We start from the raw sequence: 19,295 nt of genomic DNA, 5'->3' as shown, positions 1-19,295 counted from the left end.
CTAGAAATGTAATGAGTGGTGTGTGTGTGTGTGTGTGTGTGTGTGTGCGTGTGTGTGTGAGTGTGTGTGTGTGAGAGTGTGTGTGTGTCTCAAAGGTGTCTATGACAGAGAGATCTGTCTGCTTGATTAATGCTCTCACTCAAACTGGCACCTGGAACCAATCCCCCCTCCTCCCGCCCCATGTGCACTGTGTGTATGTGTGTGTGTGCATGAGTGTGTGCATTTCGTTGAGCAGGAGGTACAGATGGGCTTAGGGGACTCAGAGCGGAAGAAAAGAAAAGGTGTGTGCAGAGGAGAGAACAATAGGTGGAAGTGCAGTGAAGGGTATGGTGTGTCATTAATAACACACAGGCCCCATCTCCTAATTTGCTCAAATTACCTGCCCACACTGTGGGCCCCCTGCCAGCACCGAGGTGTGAACACAACAGATCAAACACACCTGAAAATCAGAGTGCCCACCCACTCAGCAACGCCCCCTCAAGCCTTTTATGGTGGGCTGGAGTACATGTGGAAGAGAGAGGGCGCATGTTGATTCTTTCATGTGAGAGTGAGGGATAAAATATAGAGAAAGAGTGAAGCGCAAGTGAGAAAGAAAAAGAGATATGATACAAAAGGGCGGATCAGTTTGCGTTGGTGAGACGTCCACTGAGAGCAACACAAGACTGACTCTTTCTGACCACCTCCCATATGGCACTGTGGGGGTGGCTATTTACCATCATCTCCCCTCCTCTTCTACCTCTACCCTTTCCTTCTGCCCTCTCCTTCTCTTTTTGTTCTCCCCTTATTCTTCCCATCCCAACCCACGCTTACAGGAAAAGGGCGATGACAAATGTGACAGGGCGGCAATGATTTGGCCACCACAATAATCACAGTCGCCAGTGCTGTACCACCTGCGGCACACACACGCGCGCACACACACACACGCAAACACACACACACGCACGCACGTATAGAAACATATTCAAACGTGTGTGCAGACAACTGAAATTAAATATGCCCCAGAGATACAAAAGGGGCCCAGGGAGTGTGTGTAGGTGTGTGTTCAGTGGGATGCCAGTCTTTGAACTTGGAATAGTGTGTAGCTGATATTGACAAGTCTCTGGGGAGACGAGGGAAGCTTGAAATGGTAGATGTCAAGTGGCCTCCAGAGAGAAGAGATGAAAGAGAGAAAGAGAGAGAGAAAGAAAGGAAGAAGGAAAGATAATTGGTATTAAGAACAAAAAACGAGGTGTGTTAACACTTTACTTTAACCTCATTTAGCATTAATAAGCAGGATATCAATACTTAATAGCTTTTAACATCCCAGCAGATGACAACAATTCTTACTTTTCTTATGAATCATGAACTAATGTAAAATCAATCAATCAGTTAATCAATAAGGCAGTAGAACAAAGTATTTATTAACCATTAACTGTGTCCACATAGACACCATTCACCGTCAATTTTAAAATGTTTGTAATGATGACATGTTGAGCTTGAACATTCATTATCGACCTTGGAAGTGAAAATTATTCTCAATTCTTGTTTTCAGGAGGCTTTCAGTTGCATCTATTGGACTTCATCATTGTTTATAGAGTTGTCATACATACATAGATCATATGAATACGTGTTTTAAATTATTACAATTGGGTTATATTGTTAGTCATTTTCATTAAATGTAAAGAATGCCATGCAGGAAGAGAAGTACAATAAAATACTTCAAATCTGTACACAACAGACCAGTAAGTGTTTTTTATGTTACTTATATACATTACAAAGGGAGTAGATATACAGTTATACCTGTAAGGTTTCTTGTCTTACAACTTTCCAGAATCCTGCTTGTGCTGAGGAAAAAAAAAGTTTCAAACTGTTTATGCTGGTACAGCAATGTTACCAAAGTGCAAAAATCCCCAGCGTTACATTTCAGCTCTTTTTCAAAGCTCCTTCCCCCCCGACTGGGGCAGGAGACGTTCGAGAACTTGTAGCCGTTTTATGTTGATCCCCGAAATGTTCCAGTTTACACACATTCAGTCCAATCACGCTGCTCTGACAGGGAGCTCGGAGTGATCAAAGTGTGTATACATGCAGAGTGTCTGATCCTCAGTGGAGCAGGCGTTCAGTCTGGAGTTGAATCCTGTCACTCACCCAGACAAGCTGCCCTCTTACAGTCATCTGTAGTTCATTTTGTTGTCGCAGTTAAAAGTTTTTTCCGTCAACTGTTGCGCTGTTCATTCTATTTTCTGTCTTTCCCCAAAGGAAATAGGTCTCTCTCTCTTCTCCCTCTTTTTGGATGGAGACCAATAACAGGCCTTTGCCGCTTCACTTCTCCTGATGCTGAATGAGCAAAGGAGCATCCCAGAGGAGCAGGAATATTTTATTAGAGTCATTTTGAAAGTTCCTCTCCTCCTCCTCTGTCTTTCTTCCTTACTCGTGATGGAATTTTAGGATGCTGCAGCAACTCTTTGTGTGTGTGTGTATGTGTGTGTGTGAGAAAAAAGCTCACGCAGAGCAAAGACAATTCAAAGTTACAGCTAAATGACAGGCTGGGAGCTCTGGTCTTTTGAATTGCATTGTTTTCTTTTTATTCCTGCTTGGGAGGAGAATCGGTGAAAAGAGAAAAAAAAAAAACCAATTGGGACAGAAAGCGAGCAATTTGGTCTCGGGAGAATTACACTTGGCACAAACAGAAATAGCAGTCATTTTTGCTGACAAACACTTCTTTATGCAAGGGTGTTTTTTTGGAGGGGGGAGTCGGGCTCTTTTTGTTTTCTTATTTATGACAAAGCTACCATTGCAGCATAGGCAGGGTGGTGTGTGTGTATTATAGGCTTGATTTACTGTTGTTTTTAAAGATGCATGAGAGAAATGAGGGAATGAGGGATGTGAAAATAAGCTAATTAAAGGAAAGGTATTCTTCATAATGTTGACAGGCAAGTTTTTCTTAACTGATCCTACAAAAAATGTCACTTTTACACACGCATTCTACCTGCACACACATACTCATACACACTCAGCCAGACACACACACCCATTTTCCCTGCAGGACCCTGCAGATGCAGCAGAAACAGTCGAGTTGGTCTCCCTGGTAAACAAACAGTGAGAGGCTGCTGGGAGTCTTCACCGGGCCTCCAAATTATAGTCTGGTTAACCAAAGTCTGAGAGCCAGCCCCATCGCTGCTATACACACTGCAAATACACACGCACATCACATGCATAGGCGCACATATGCACATGACCTGTGCACATTACAGCCAACTATAAGAGGCATAGTTAAAAGGCACATATACAATCAGGTTCTAATGGTGCAGTTGAGCCAAGGGTAAAAGATTTTATAGACAGGAGAGAGACTGCGAGGGAAGCACACCCCGAGGGCCCATCATATATATTACCCAATCATCAGGCTCGCAGTGTGAGATGATTACTGATGAAAAAGAATCCCTTGCAATAGGTTTAATGTTTATAGAGTTTAACCCTGTATACCTGTTTTTATGATTTGAAGTGTGTTTTACAGGCAGATGCTAATTTGTTTAGGTTGAATGAAGAGTTCAGTGAAAATGCTCTGTGGCGTGTAAGAGGTCAACTACTCTCTTTTGCAGGGAGGCTGCTAAAGACTTCCTTAACGTTAATTCAGTGAGAGGAGTTGGATTGTTTAGCGCTTCTTTAATTGCCTGTAAATGAGTTCTGCAACTACTGGGAACGATTCACAGTCTCCTGAGGACATGAGAACATATCGGAGTGATCTATGACGCCATAAAATCCAGTTAAAACATTTAAGATGATCAGTTCTCGTGAAATGATTTGCCGTAAATCTCGTGCTTTCAGAGTGACAGTGTATTCCGGGCGGACAATTTAATTGTCAGCTCGAGACCACATCCCAACAACCCCCTTGCCAGAGAAGATGTTTTTTTCTTCTGTGTTTGTGTGTATATGACGTTTAAATTCTCAACTTTGCTATAATGCAACACCACAGAATAGATTGTGTTTGAAGGACAGTGTTTCACAACATAATTGATGTTCCTCGTGGGACGCAGCGAGAGGAGTCCTCCTGCTTAGGACTCGATTTACGCGCTATAAAGCTGGCGTCATCTGCGTTTTCAGCGAGGCCCTGTCTTGGAATAGCTGTCTATTTCTGAGGGTGTGTAGAAAATCCAGGGTCATAGGTCACTTCATCAGACAATAGTCATTTATCTTCATGTTTACGCTCAACTTTCATGATGTTTTCTTTCATTGAACCCACTTCCAAAGATGACTGGAGTTGATTTCATTTGCGTACATCTCAGGATGGAAGTTACGAAAGTGAACTCCAACCATCCGTCTCTTTTCTGCCCCTCTACACCCCCGCTTTGTTGTGAGTCATTTCTGTCCGGTAGCTTTATAGGCACAGCTGTAATTATAGGCTTTGGGCAGAAGGTTTTAGGCAAAGGCCCATCACTGAGTGAGCCGCATCAGCCATGACACTCTCAACTTTAACTCGTTCGGCACACGGAGCATCAGCAGCTGCATGTAAGGCCTCTCAACATTTTTCACAAGCCAAGGTTTCCTGGGGCCATTTTGACATCTGAATGGTTTGGAATCCAGTCTAGTATGTATGGCTCCAGGTTGCAGAGTTCAGTGCTCAGTGTTTTTGGAGCGGCTCCGAGCCTGGACCACGATCAGCGAGAGATCAGGAAAAAGAGAAAGAGAGCAAGATCCAAACCTTCGGAAGTTGAGTGCTGTAGCTTGATGCACGCCCAGCGGTGCGGCGGCTTGTGGCGCCTGCCCATTCCTGTTTTTTCATTTCCTGTTTATCTGATTGGCTGTTATATCAATGCTGGACATATTCACTTGACTGACTGACAGGCTAGATGTTGATTACCCCCCAGAAATGGAGACCTTTGTTTTTCCAATTTCCGTAAAACCATTCATGATACCCATCCTGTGAAGATGGCCAAACAAAACATATAGTATATTTAATACATTATAATGCTCCAAGACAAAAAAATGTATGGTATATTTCCAAGCGTGGGTTTACTCTGTCTTTAGTTAAATGTTTATGTCTGTGTTCAATTGAGCATCCATGACAGAGTTTTTTTCCCCCCTCCATCTGTTCCTCCTCTGCAGCCCCTCACATCGATTTGGACCAAGTGCACCTGGACATTCCTCCCCCCCTGTTTCCACGTATGATATACAAACATATATCCTCGCCCACTCTCTCCTTCCTTTCCCTCGCCGTCTTCAGCCGCTCGCCGTCCTGCCTTACCCTCCTCCAGTCTCAAAACGGGAGCAGTGGAAATGGTGCAAGTGACAGCCGATAGCCCCCCTGCGAGTGCTAGTCTGGGCCGCTGCCGCTGTTTTTGCCTTTCTCCGTCTAGTCACTCTATCTCGCCTGTGCGTCCTTACCTCACATAAATCATCCTCAATCGCACTGCACGGACAGGCAGAACAGAGAGAAATCTCCCCCTATAAATCTGGTATTAGTTTTACCTCGCATAATGAACACAGGGCTTAACGGTCCTGGATACATGAGAACAGCATGTCTTGCAGATGTACTATAAATATTTTGATACTAGCCGGCTAGTTTGCAGAGGGGAAGTAGACCAGTGAAATACACAGAGGAAGGGAAAAGTGTAAAGTGGAATGTTGGCCTAGCCGGAGTGTCTGTATTGTCTTTAGCACCTACAGAGGGTCCCAGTCCAAGAAAAACGCTCTTTACAGGGTTCCTGTTCCCGGCCGCGGTCCGGTACCACTCCTGGATACGCTGCGTTTCCTTAAAAACCAATCCTTCAAACTGGTCTCCAAGGAGGCGGGGGGGAACTCATTGTTTGATTAATTACACAATCAGACCTGATTGAGTGATAGATGATTTGAAGGCAAAACCAGCACGCCTTAGGGACACTCTGGGACCAAGTGTGGGAAAGGCGGCTCCGGGGACGTTGTGATTGGTGGAACGTTTGAATTAAAGTGAAGGGCAAGTAAAAGTAAATGACACAAAGGCTGCATAGAATGGGGGCGGCCAAATATGCATGATCACTGCACAAGATATTTTGTTGCAGCAATGCACAAAAAAAATCTAACATACACACACACTTGCACACAAAAGTGGAAAAACCGAACTCCCCCTTTTTTGGCATTTATCTGGCCTCAGCCCCGGGTGCTGTCACCCCTCCCCATCAAAGAGCCACACACACAAACACACACACACACAAAAAACCTACAAACACTCTTTATACATGCACAGTTTTAGTGTATGACAGCAGGTGGTGTGTGGCACGTCAACATCTGAAGTTTCCCTGGCAGACACAGAAAGAGTTCTCAGCCCGAGTCCCTAAGATCTATCATTGGTGTTCTTTAATGGCAGCCTTCGTCACATATTACTGCTTTATTTTTCTCCTCTCCATCTCCCAGCCCACAGAAGTTCCTTTTTTGTTCCTATTTTTAAGTACAAGTGATCTCAATTAGGGACCTCCATGAAGGCAGTAGGCGGCAGACAGTCAGAGCAATAAGAGCAGAGAGGAAATTGTCTTTATACCCCTCTCTCCCTCCCTCTCTACCCTCCTGCCACAAGCAGTGAGCAGCCGCCCCCTCCATGTCTCCATCTCTTTCCGCTGCTCACTGCCATTTTTAAGAAAAGTCAGACAAACTCGCTCTGCATCTCTCTATGTTGCAGTATAAATCCTCTAAAACTCTATAGACACGACCACTCCAGGGGCCAAAGTCAAAAAGTCTAATACGAACTTGGAAGAGCCTCCGTGAAAATGGTTGCTCTGGGACACACACACACACACACCACAGAACGTGCCGTCCTCATCCTAAAAGTTCACAGTGATGTCACGGGCTCGGTGACAAACAGTCATTAAGGGCTTAGCTGTGATCTGGGATCAGTGCGTGAATGTGAGTCGGCGAGGCTGTGTCGATGAGGTCACGAAGAGTAAAGTTTCTGCCCTCTCGTCATCCTCCGCTGGCTAGCTGGTTCACTAATTGATATGCCCGGTTGGCCTGGCTACACACCAGAGTGCGACTGACCGGCAGGCTAAATTTGCGGCTGTGTGTCTGTTCTTTTGGTATTGATTGGCGAGTATAGACTGGATATTTGGCTGTTCCGCTGCCTCGCCTGGTGGGCTTGCTGATTGGTCCGCTGGCAAGCTGGTTGGGCTGGTGGTCTGCCAAACATGGAAACATCCCGTTAGAGCTGCAGCAGTCTGGGCCTCGTCACAGCCCTCCTCTAGAAAGCTATAATTAAGTGTCTTGAAAAATGCACCACTGTGAAATGGAGCCTTAATCCTGAGTGGCTGTACTTTTCCTCTTGAATGATGAGAGTATGTGCTTGTGAAAAAGAGGAGGAAGGAGGAAGAGCGGTGTGGAGAGAAATCAACATTTCTCACTATCGTGTTGTTGTTGCTCTTCTATAAAAAAAGTGCATGAGTCCATATACACTTGGGTGTGTTGCACTTGAACTGTTGCATCAGACTCTTGTTTTACTTTTTAGCATCAACACTGGGCTCTGTGTCGTGTAATCTTTCCTAATGAGGTATTGTTAATAGTGAATATAAACATGGTCTAAATGTGTGTTTGTGTAAAAATCAAAGAGCAAGAGAGATGTAAAGAAACAGAGAGATTCTGCACGGTTGGTTTGCTGACAACATTATAGACAGATGCGTGTGTGTGCCTCTTTGTGTGTATGTGCTCCTATTAGCGTTTTACACAGTCGCTGTCATTCCAAGTGGGAACGAGAACAAAAAACTTTTATTATACGCTTGATATCTCGACAGGAAAATTAGTCGGAGCGTCAGCCGAGTTTGATTTTTATTGAAAACAAATAATCGAAACTGAGAGGCAGAAATACAATATTACCATAAATCATAAAACGCACATCCTGCTCAATGTGGTATACTGTGGTTCTTCACTCTTAGTGACTTCTCCTACTGTGCAATGACTCCGAGCCAGTGTAACACAGTAGATGAATAGTACCAGAGCCGGGAGAGACGATCCAGCTGTGCACCAGGCAAGCAGCAGCCACACTGAGGGAGCAGCATTACGTGAGATTCATTACCACATAATATTAAGTCTGATGCAGTCGGTAAAATGCCCTTAAAGGCCAATAATGTGTAAAAGGTTACAGGATTTAATCTGAATCCAAAGTCGATATTTGGCTCAGTGATGGAAGTATTTTCTGACTGAAACGGCAAATTCAGGAACATTAACGCCCTCTCCCGCTGTCTGCCTCACATCTCCAGGACGGGCAGATTTTTTAAAACTCAGAGGTCGCCCCTCACCTCTGGATGACAGGGCGCCAGATAGCAGGCATTGTAGCATGAGCAGCAGTATCCTGTAGTATGTAGGGAGCTGGAAGGCAGATGCTGGACGTGCAACGGGGAAGAAAAGCAGAGTCAGATGGGACAAACACTCTTTGATGAGCCGGTCTTGTCAAAACTATACACCGGGTTGGACGAGCGGGGGAGGGGGGTATAGAGGTGGGAAAAATCAAGGGGTTCTTCCTGCTGCTGCCTCCGAGAGGATGACAACACAAAAGACGATTAAAAAAGTGTGACTGAGGATGTGAAATTGTACCAAATCTTTCTTTTTATTCATTGAACATGCAAAAAATTACATTTAAATTGTAATCGGGAGAAAGGCAATGTCAAACACATATGCATTCAAAATAATTAGGCCGACTAACTTGATTGACTCGGCATGAGTTATTATTTCATCCCCTAACGTTTCCTAAATTAGATTTCACTACAACATTAAGGAGGTTTTCCACATTACTGCAAACGTAGTGAGCGCTGAAGAAAAAAAAAAGATAATATCAGAGGTGAAACTTAACTCTGTTGGAATAACTAGCTTCACGGTTCCTGCAAGGCCATGTTTATCACTATTACAGATTTAATTACTACTATTCACATTTATTCATCCATGAGTTGTTAGCTGATCTTTGAGAATGTTGGACAATGTGAACCATATTTCTGGTGTTTGGGGCACATGGAGGGGAAGTGTAACTCAATCACTCTTTTTTTTTTTCCTTTTCCCCCTCCCTGTCCACATGACGAGGTGCCAGATGCGTGTCAGTGCCTTCAGACTTTATATATATATCCCTCCCACATCCTCACACACACACATGCTAACAGACATGTATGAATGTGCACACCCACGTACATACATAGTTATGAAACATAAGAAGTCAAGTTATTTCAAATGTTCGGGCTGCACCAAACCTTTTGTGTGTCTCTGAACAAACATCTTGTTGTGAAACGTATAAAGTTCTATACAACTGCAGCATTTTAAATAAGTTGCAAAAGCCGTGACAGGATCTAAACAACCAGGCAGCTGTGCCTCCCAGTAGTTGCTTTTATTTTTGAAACGGGGCCCAGAGTATCAAAGGCCTTTGTCTTAAAGACTCTGTAATAAAAGCATGTGTAAGTGCAATGGAAAAGGAACACAGAGTAGCATTACACATGCTGTTGTGTGATGTGGCACTCAGAAAACACTCATCGGGAGACTGATGGATAATCAGGACGGAGGGCGGGGTGGGTGATGAGAGTCGGCTGAGATCTCAAGGAGAGCTCACGGAGGGTAGAGGATGCCCTCTACAGTAGATACCGGAGGGGCAGGCAGAGCAGGCCCTCGCACTGACTGTCTTCAGTCCAGCATCCACTCTGAGTAATGCACATTTCAACACTGAAATCAAAGCTTAAAAAAAAATTATTCTCCCATTTGATCTCATTTTTAACAAGTTGTTAGCGTGAAGGACTGTATAGGTGTCATTCGTGATTTTTAAAATGCGACTTAACCAAAGTGCGTGGTGTCTTTGGTTGTTTGTATTGCCTCTCTTCGGAAAATGTTTAATTTGTTAGAAAAATATTTTTGCGTCATTTATTTTGCAGTGGTTGAAAGAGTATTGAAGTAAATAATACAATTAAAAGTCCTGCATTGACGAGTATTATCTGCAAAATTCTTAAATGTATATAGGTACTCATATTATAAAAAGCTGCCCCCTGTGAATAGTTTATTATACTGCTTGTGTTAATAAATGACTGTTACTTTTACATTGAGGTGAAATTAGCCTCTTTTTTTTGAGGTTGGTCAAGACAGAGCTAAGTTTAACTAAATTACAGAATTGTAGGTAGTTTAAATACAAAAAGAAGTGATATTTTATAAGTTCATCCTATGTTTTGTTTGTTCAAATCTTAATATGCACATTAAAGGCTGCTCCTTAAATCTAGTAAGGTTCCAAAAGATCAATTATTTCCTTATGTTGTAATGGAGTATAAGTATAAAATAGCATTGAATGCAAATAACCCAGTACTTGAGTAAATTTACTTGATTACTTTCCACCTCTGTCATTTTTTGAGATATTTTTGGGGAAAAGTGTGCGTAATTACGCACGTTCCACTCTATCCAGATGGTCGACTTTTGGAGCTGTTGGATCTAGTTGTCTTGTAATTGAATTGAAGTTGAGACACATGATTCTCTCTAATTGAAGAGATCAGTTGGATGATAGGAAACTACCGCATACGCGGACGAACACCCGTGTGGAGCAGAGTACCTGTACACCTGCACAACAGCTCTCCCCTGCGCTCGGCTGAAACTCTACCCCTGCTTCTTCTACCTGACTCTGCGCTCTGCTCTGACTCACTCACTCCTACCTTATGGAGCGTGAGTCACTTCTCGACCGGGCTCGGCTCTCTGAACGCTCCCCCTGTGCGTAGCTCATTGTCGGGATATCGTGGTAACACAACACGGGGGGGGGGACTGGATGGTGGACCGATGCGTTGTGCTACACTCTTTAACTGGAAATGACCACCTCCTCCGGGGTTAGGAGCGCGGGGGCCGGTCCGGGGGAGCGGTGACATGTCGGTACGTACATCGAGGCTAAACTCTGTAACTGTGAGTATCGATCGAGATTAGGGAACAACTGTGCCTCGAGACGCAGCAGCCCCATGTGTGTTTAATGAAGGTGTCGACGTTACACGGAGACCTGTGCGATCGTGTATATAGGCGTGATAGATTATGGCGCAGGGAATGGATCTGACTCCAGACACCACGTGTTGGAGTCGCATCAGTGCAGTAATTGCTCAGCGCTTGAGCTATATAAACCACAAAAAGCCTGCGCACGGGAAACCCCGGCCTCAAAACACTAACCACATTTACGGCTACAAAAACTGGATTCGTTTTTCCGCCTCCTTCATCTCAACACCGATGACTTTTTTTTCTCTCTCTCTCGCTGATCCATCAACCTTTTTAACCCTAAAAAACCAGAGAGAATTTACGGAAAAATATACAATTCGCAGGCGTCGCTGGGTTATAAATAGCTCTGTTAAAGTATTGTCAAAGCTTTTCCCTTTGACTTTGAAAACTTTTTGTGTGTGTACATAGCCTGCGGGCTTCCAGAGTCTCTTTCAGTCTGGCACAAAGACGCACCTGGAGCAGCGCTTTGACTTCTCACTCGAGGAAGACACACAAAAACTTTTTCAGCATCTGGCTCGGCTGCTCCTTTTTAAACCTGCCTTTTCCTCTGTAACTCTATAGCCTGTTACGCGCTTGGACATTTATTTGATGTTATTTATATCCACACATGAGCAGCGACGCCTGCGTTATGGCGCACGGACGCTTCTTCCGAGAAGTTTGAAAGAAAAAGAGAACTTGTCATTTATACATCATCAAGTTTTCAGGGGTTGTTTTTCCTCGCTGGAGAAGTGTATTTTATGTCTTTTTGAAGGCGACCACTAAAGTTTGTAGTGGAGACGGTTTCTGAGACGTTGGTGTTCGCTCAGTCCCAGTTTCCATTGGCAGACGCACTGAGGTTCAGCGAGCAGCGGCGGCGCACACTTTCTCCCCAGAGCGCGTGTGAGAGAGAAAGAGAACAAGCTGAGGAGCCTCTCTGGTGCCTTTTTCTGTTTCTGATCGTCCACGCTGTTGTGATGCGCATTCCCGTAGATCCCAGCGCCAGCCGGAGGTTCAGTCCGCCGTCCAACAGCCTCCAGCCGGTCCCAGGGAAGATGAACGATGTGAGCTCCCCGGCCGGGCAGCCGGACGCGGCGGCGGTGCCGAGACTGCGTCCCCACGAGAACCGCAGCATGGCCGAGATCATCGCCGACCACCCGGCCGAGCTGGTGCGCACAGACAGCCCCAACTTTCTGTGCTCGGTCCTGCCCTCCCACTGGCGGTGCAACAAGACGCTGCCTGTCGCCTTCAAGGTGAGTCCCGACTCGTGTGTTAGATTGGAAGGGTAAACTGCAGTGTGCTTCAACTGTACTGGAAGAGAGACTGCCGCTAAATGGAGCCAAACACGGATTTAAAAAAGAAAACACGTGAAGTGCAGGATTGTTCTCTAAGCAACTTAACAAATTAATTTGATGCCGTTGCATGCCGCGATTTTAGGTCAGTTTTATGATGTTTATTCTCTTCCATATGACATTATATCACCTGTATTTATTGTTATCACCTGTATTTATTTGTTTCTACAAAAACACAAGGGTACGTAAATACAAATGTAAAATAGTGAGATTTTAAACTAACGAGTTAATCCGTTTTAACGTTTTCAGTGTGACCTCCCAAGCTAAATATTTCAGATAATGCATTTTTAAAAATATAAAACTTAAACGGAAGGTGATGCTTAAAATGGCAGAAAAAATGGAAGAGGTTGGGTTGAATGTGTCTAAATGTAAAAGAAGGAAATGCATGTTTATATTGTACCAAATCATATTTTGTACCAAAAAAATAAATAATTGAATGTCAATTAATATAGTGAACTAAATTACTGTGGCCCTGTCATTCTGCCAGTAATAATAATAATAATAATGACATTTTCTAAATAAGACAATTATTTTCACATGTAAAAAAACAAATCAAATTTAAATCTGTAACAGCTTGTTACAACCACACTTTGATTTACTGTGACCAAAAACAATTTTAATGATTACACTAAATTACTGTAAGTCCTCTTCACATGTTGAATGTCTAATGAGCTGAAAGTCAAAGGCAGAAAATGTATATTATTAGATGTATTTATATAATTGTTTATATATTGAAGGCCTCTGCTGACTGACTGATATTTCACAGCGAAGGCCCCATTAATTACTCCACAGATATTATTTAAAAGTCTGGATCAGAGACACACCACAGTGGAAATTTGTAGCTATGGCTCTGGCTTCAAATCAAATGTGACACTTAAAAAATATATGTGTGTTATTTAACCGTTCTCATTGCGACGGCTGTGTAATTATTGCCGCTCGGGCCTGCTCACACTCTTTCATCTGCATCCAGGCATCTAAATGATAACACGAGGCCTCACTGCTTTTCTTTGTTTTGTTTTATAAAGACAAGTATTTGAAGAGTGATTCACATAATCGCATTCATCATGATATCAAGCAGCTTTGGGAGATTGAAATTAAATCCATTTATCAACATTATTTGGGGAGGGGTTCGTGTGTGTGTGTCTGTGTGTGTGTGTGTGTGTGTGTGTGTGTGTGTGTGTGTGTGTGTGTGTGTGTGTGTGTGTGTGTGTGTGTGTGTGTGTGTGTGTTGAGGGGGGGGTGGCATGATGTAAAACAAGGCTGTCACATTAGCCAGATGAAACCGAGAATGAACAAATGTTTGGTTTCACTCAGCTTTTGGCTTTTAACTGACAGAATTGCTTTATTAAATTTTCCCTCTTTTATTTTTTTTTTATTTCCTTTAACCATGAGAGGGAGAGAATATATTGCAGCTTATTGTGCAGTTATATAGTTCACCAGATTTTGGCCTCAGTACAAGGGTGTAAAGTAAATAATAAATAAAACTACTTGCTTAATTTTTGGCCTTTGTGCCCACCGACAGGTGGTCGCCCTGGGAGACATACCTGATGGGACTGTTGTCACGGTAATGGCAGGGAACGATGAGAACTACTCTGCCGAGCTGCGGAATGCCTCAGGTGTGATGAAGAACCAGGTTGCGCGTTTCAACGACCTCCGCTTCGTGGGCCGCAGCGGCAGAGGTGAGGCCTGAAACACTGCGCTCTCCTCTGTACACTTCTATTAGTCAGAGGGAACTATTAGGTTCAGCGGTGTGGATTAGTGGTCACATTCCCTACGTGGCAACCACATAATGATCTTTCTAAATCCCAGCGCCCGTCTCCTTAGAGTGGCGAGTCATCTTCCTGCCACTCTTTTTGCTTTAAAAGCAGGATCCTTCATCTCGTTTTTTATCTTTTAACCAAGGTGAAACAGACAAGCCTCTGTCTCCTTCTTGGTATCTTTGCCCTCTAGGTTAAGAAACAATACTGTGGACAAAGAAGGGATGTGTGTCTGTCCAGCATCAGCTGCAGAAGAAATTGTTGCTCTGATAACGAGAAACAAGGCTTTTATTCATCCTCTTCATAAAACGTTCACCTGACATGACCCAGTTCAAGTCAGGCTTATAAACATGTTGGGTGGTGCTGCAGCCCTGCAGCTGATCGCTCTGCACATATCCCCAGGCTGTTAGGCAGTGTGGCAGAGGCACACTGCTATTGGGCCAAATGGAATTCCCTGAATATTTGGCATCACCTAAGTTTCTTGTTGCATCGTTCACCATCTTAATGCTTAATCACTTTATGTATGATTTGTAGTTTGGCACCTACGGTGGGCTCTCACTCGCCATTTCCAAACTTTATGGAAATATTTTCTTAGAGACTTTTTGTCTCCTAGAAAACTTTCACCAATAATAAGTTGATGGTGATAAGAGCTGTCAGCAGCCACTGGCTTTTCCTCTCAGTTTCCTGTCAATAGGTCAGCTGGCAGTGGTAGTCAAGAGGGATGAGGGGTGACAAAAGTATAGAGAAGAGATGAGGCATGGTCGCTGGAACGTGTTGCCACAGAGACCTTGCGTGCGTCCCTTTGCTGTGACACAGAATCTAGTCACAGGAAGTGACAAAGGAGCCAGGGGGATCAGGCTACAAGGTGTCTGAAATGAATACCTGGCCACGACGGAGATAAGTACAAACAGAGCAAACTGATAGGATGTTAGATAGCTAAAGGTTGTCTATAAAGAGGAGGGGGGAGCAAACAGAGATGGACAAGGATGGATAGTTACTGGGTTGAAAAAGGTGCCACCTCTTCATGACAGCTTGGATGGATAGGACAGGTGACATAGAGTAATCGGATACTGTTGATAACATCATTAGGCTTAATAGTGTGCTAGTGAACGGGCTTGTTTGACACTAAGCCCAAATTAGATCGCAGGTAGCACATGACAGCAGCGATGATGGGAGGGAGCGCAGGGAGGTGACTCACCGGGTGTCCCACTTTATCGCAGATCACTGGCTCTGCTGTACCCACATGGCCCTCGAACCAGGTATGTGGGACACCTGTTGCATCTGTGTGCTATCTCCCCGAATCATCTCATGGCTGCTGTGAAAGGCATGTTTATAGTGAGCTACAGTGTGGAACGGAAGCGGATGAGGACACACGCGGGTGGACGGCTGCGACTGAGTGGACAGCTGCTCTGATGAGTCGCTGTAGCTACTTGCCCCCCCCCCACTTCCCGTTTGCGTCTCGTAGCCTTGGTTACGTGACGTGTCTGCATACCTCATACATTAATGCTGCTGCTGACTTGGCTGCTACGTTCTGATTCATAGCATTCCTCGTGCAAACACACAAGAACGTGCACACTTGCACGGACACACAATTAACCCCAAGGCAGCAACTGCTGGGGATCATCGAGAAAGGAAGTGACTATTAAAATGCCTGTCGCCCACTCACACAGTGTTAGACAGAGAGAAACTCCGGACAACAATATACTGGCCCCTCTGGTTAATATTTCATCTAGGCTCTGCCAAAAAACCTAAATAGAGCCTCTCAAACAGCCAATATTGTCTGTCGTTACTCCTCTCAAAGTCGATTTCCCCCAGTTTGTATTGGCCATTATGTGATCACAACCACACTTGTGACTTAGGGATGGTTTAGCAATGAATGCAAGTCATTGTTTCTGCAGATGGTATGTCATTTGATGTTGTTTGATGTCACCACAGGCAAGAGCTTCATGCTGACAATCACAGTATTCACTAACCCACCACAAGTGGCCACTTACCACCGAGCCATAAAGGTCACCGTGGACGGACCGCGTGAGCCCAGGAGTGAGTACAACTGCACGCTAATACACTATGGGAGTATGCATGATCCATATTTCATCTTTTTAATGTGCCTTGAAAGGGTGGACTCAGAAGAGACAAAAAGCATGTTTAAAATCAAAGCATTTGAATTCCAAATATGCTTGTTTTTATTATCACCTCTGTGGGTCAATCTCCAAAAACACTGCTTCCTACATTCCCCATAATGCATCACAACAACATCTTTAATTAGACCCTTGTTGCCTCATAAATGCTCACTTCAGTCAAGCGCCACACCTCCAGATTTTAATGAAGGCTCAAATTTTAAGTCTCAAGCCCAAGCTGAGATAAACAAGATGACATCATCAGCGTAATTGTGTTTCAATTTTTTTTTAAACTTCCTCCAAAGACCAACTCTTGGTACAGACTTAGTTGTTTTCCTAAACTTGTCCCTTTAACTAAGCTGTGGGTGTGTCTGACTGTGCAGCTAGCCAATGGCAGCACATGCCCAGCTAAAACGATGAGAGTGTAATAAACGGGTTAATTAACAAAATAAACATCTTTTGTAAGAAGTTGTGATTGTGTTAATAAGTAATCAACTTCTATTTAAGTTGAACACTGACCAGTGAAAAAGCGGCTCAGCCTCCCATGTGAAGGTTTGAGAAAAGGAAGAGGAATAAAACGCGCGGCCAAATATTCCCGAGAGGGTACACTGGGTAGCAGAGTGCTAGCATCAGCTCCTTTTAATGGGCCATATAAAAACAACTGAGGAGGAAAAAAAACTTTACTATAACCGTCAGTGCCAACTGGTCTGGCATGCAGCTGTTTCCCAAATCCTCCTCCCTATTCATAAAAAAAAACAAAAAACATATTCATCATACCCGCCCGGCGGCCTCCGTCACATATGGCACCAGGACGCACAGAGACACAGAGGAGCTGGGAGACAGTAGGATTAGTACCACCATCAGTCTCTGTTGTAGGAAACCTGCCCGTGGTGCCAAAAACCGCCTCACACAATAGACATGCAGTGCTCATCAACACGCACCCAGAAACAAAGGCACATGCTTGTCCTCAAACGCACATGTACTCACAATCACACCCACTATTTCCCCTCCATCGCTAGGCGCTCTTGAGCCATGTTGTTTGATCAAAAGCATTTCCTGTGCATCTGCCGTCCCCCTTCAGATGACTTTCAAACAAGTCCTGTTGTTTGGTGGCGAGCAGATGAGTCGGAGGAAGGGTTTGTTTAGAAGAGAGGAGGCTTGTTCTCAATAAAGTTTCAGTCTTTTAATAAAGCCTTGATGGAGGCGTGGATGTAAAGTTTGCGATGTTAGATTGAGACACTAAACTACATATAGGCGGAACTATAGCTGATGGTGTCAGGTGAGGGGAGGAGACTTACCACTTTTATCCTTTGTTCTTCCCTTGTTTTTGCTCAATTTGTGGTCTGGTTGAAAGCTTTAAAGTTAAAGTTTGTATGTTTTAACTTCAGTCTCAGGACAGTAATTTAAGCAATAAAGACTATGTCATCATACGTAACCCCTGAACTTCTTTAGTTTGCCGTTAAGTGGTCAGAATTGCAGCGCCGGTGTAATTTACCCAGAAACTACAGCCAGAACACGTCTCAATCTCAGGGGTCATTAAGACGAGTTCAGAGGGTGGCAAAACACACATGTGCCCTCTCAAGCCCTCCTCCACGTTTCAGCATGGAGGAGGCCTCAGTGCTGAGAGCACCGGCTGTCTCCAGGACTGCGATTCAATCTGTGAACGCTTCATTGACACATGGGGGGCTTTGTCGGCCATTACAGCTCTATTTTGTGTTAAACGAGTGGGTAATTAGGAGGCCTGTGGTACACTGGGCCCCTAAGGGAGAGGTCCACACAGAGAAAGAACAGTAGGCTGTCTTAAAGTTGATATACACTGGCACTCTGTGGCTCTGGCTGTAAAAACACTGTGTTGTTTGGTGGAAATACACTGACAATAACACTAGATTTCAATTTGGGCTACAGATTGGTGTGAAAAGCTGAAATAAATCACCACTCTCTTGTTGAGTGTTTTTCTGACACTTTTGCTCCCTGTTAATGACTCGTGTGGTTGCGGGTGCCTCGTTCAGGAAGGACATTTTGTGTAAATGTGTTTGATAAGCCTTATGGTAGCCATATGAGTCTTCCTAAAGGATGTCATTTTCCCGAGGGGTTCCTCATCTAATATAAGAGAGAGAATAAAGCAGGACCACCCATGAATGAAGGGGGCTCATATCTCTGAATTGTGGCATCAAGCTTTAACTAATTAATCGGGTGGTTAGACTGACGAATATCAGTGAGGCCTAGTTTAAAGATCTGCGGTATGATTTTCCAATGAGTGTATGTGTGTGCGCGTGCGTGTGCGAGAATGGTAAGTGGTTAGTCAGGTCCCTCTGGCCACCGTGCTATTAGCAGGAGGCTAACTCGGTTTTTGTGGTTCACATTGTGCTTAATCGCTTGACAGCTCTTGGTTACCCTGTGGTTCGCCACTGCACCAACAACTCAACAAGTGTGTTTGTGGACGTCTGCGTGTGTGTTCATGCATGTAGGCATGTGTGTGTCTGTTTGCTTATGAAGATATCATTGCTGACGCATGTATTTCTGTCGTCCAGTGCCTGCCTCTGCATGTGTGCAGGCCCATAACATTTCAGAGAGAGAGTGTGTGTGTTATTGATGTCATTAGTCTAGTGTCTAGTGCAGCCACACTGCTGATTTGGAGCACAGCTAATAGGCCTCATTAAATGTCATTTTGAGCTAATAGACAGGGAGTGGTTGCTTAAACCAATATGCTTTTATAGGTGGTTCTGTCTCCTTTCAGCTGCTCCTGACGGTGGCTGCAGCCAGCTGAGACAAACTTCCTGAGCGATAATAGCTGAGCTGTATTAACACAATATACAAGGCTTTCTGTCCAAACCCACTGTTCTCATTATAGTTAATTGTTGACAGACAAACATAGGAGGTGACAAAAACCATTATGGCATCACATGTACTGTGTCTTGCTGCAACATATTGCAGTGGTTACTCTGCGTAACTCTGTGTCGTATGTGTGTTGTCTGTCAGTGGTGAAGGTTAGCGGTCAGGCATGGTCTCTGGTGTTTAAAGCTGCTGGGTCTGGGGGGTTCTGGGCTCAGGAGCGGGGTCGTGTTTTGGTTCAGTTTTGGTCAGGGTGTTAACAAGTCTGGTGAAGAGGCCCTGGTTACTCACAGGTCTGCAGACAATATTAGTGGTTCAAGAAACCCTTTTTCCAAGCC

At 44.3% G+C, this 19,295-nt stretch overlaps 1 protein-coding gene across 5 annotated transcripts in view; it reads left to right on the top strand.

Moving 5' to 3' along the window:
- The window catches only part of runx2b (RUNX family transcription factor 2b), a 42,020-nt gene that overhangs the window by 6,629 nt on the left and 16,096 nt on the right, over positions 1-19,295 (top strand). For 3 of the 5 annotated variants that reach the window (XM_069515171.1, XM_069515167.1, XM_069515166.1), the window contains exons 3-5: positions 11,893-12,152; positions 13,774-13,930; positions 15,944-16,048. In XM_069515171.1, the coding sequence (XP_069371272.1) occupies positions 11,893-12,152; positions 13,774-13,930; positions 15,944-16,048 (522 nt within the window). Of the gene's footprint in view, positions 1-9,225; positions 10,843-11,892; positions 12,153-13,773; positions 13,931-15,943; positions 16,049-19,295 lie in introns of those variants that run through there. The other 2 variants (XM_069515170.1, XM_069515168.1) reach the window with 2 other exon arrangements.

The sequence above is a fragment of the Paralichthys olivaceus genome, chromosome 19, assembly GCF_024713975.1.
Source record: "Paralichthys olivaceus isolate ysfri-2021 chromosome 19, ASM2471397v2, whole genome shotgun sequence".
In the NCBI taxonomy this organism is placed as follows: Eukaryota; Metazoa; Chordata; class Actinopteri; order Pleuronectiformes; family Paralichthyidae; genus Paralichthys; species Paralichthys olivaceus.
Note: the sequence above shows the minus strand (reverse complement) of the source record. Positions and strands in the feature narration are given on the sequence as shown.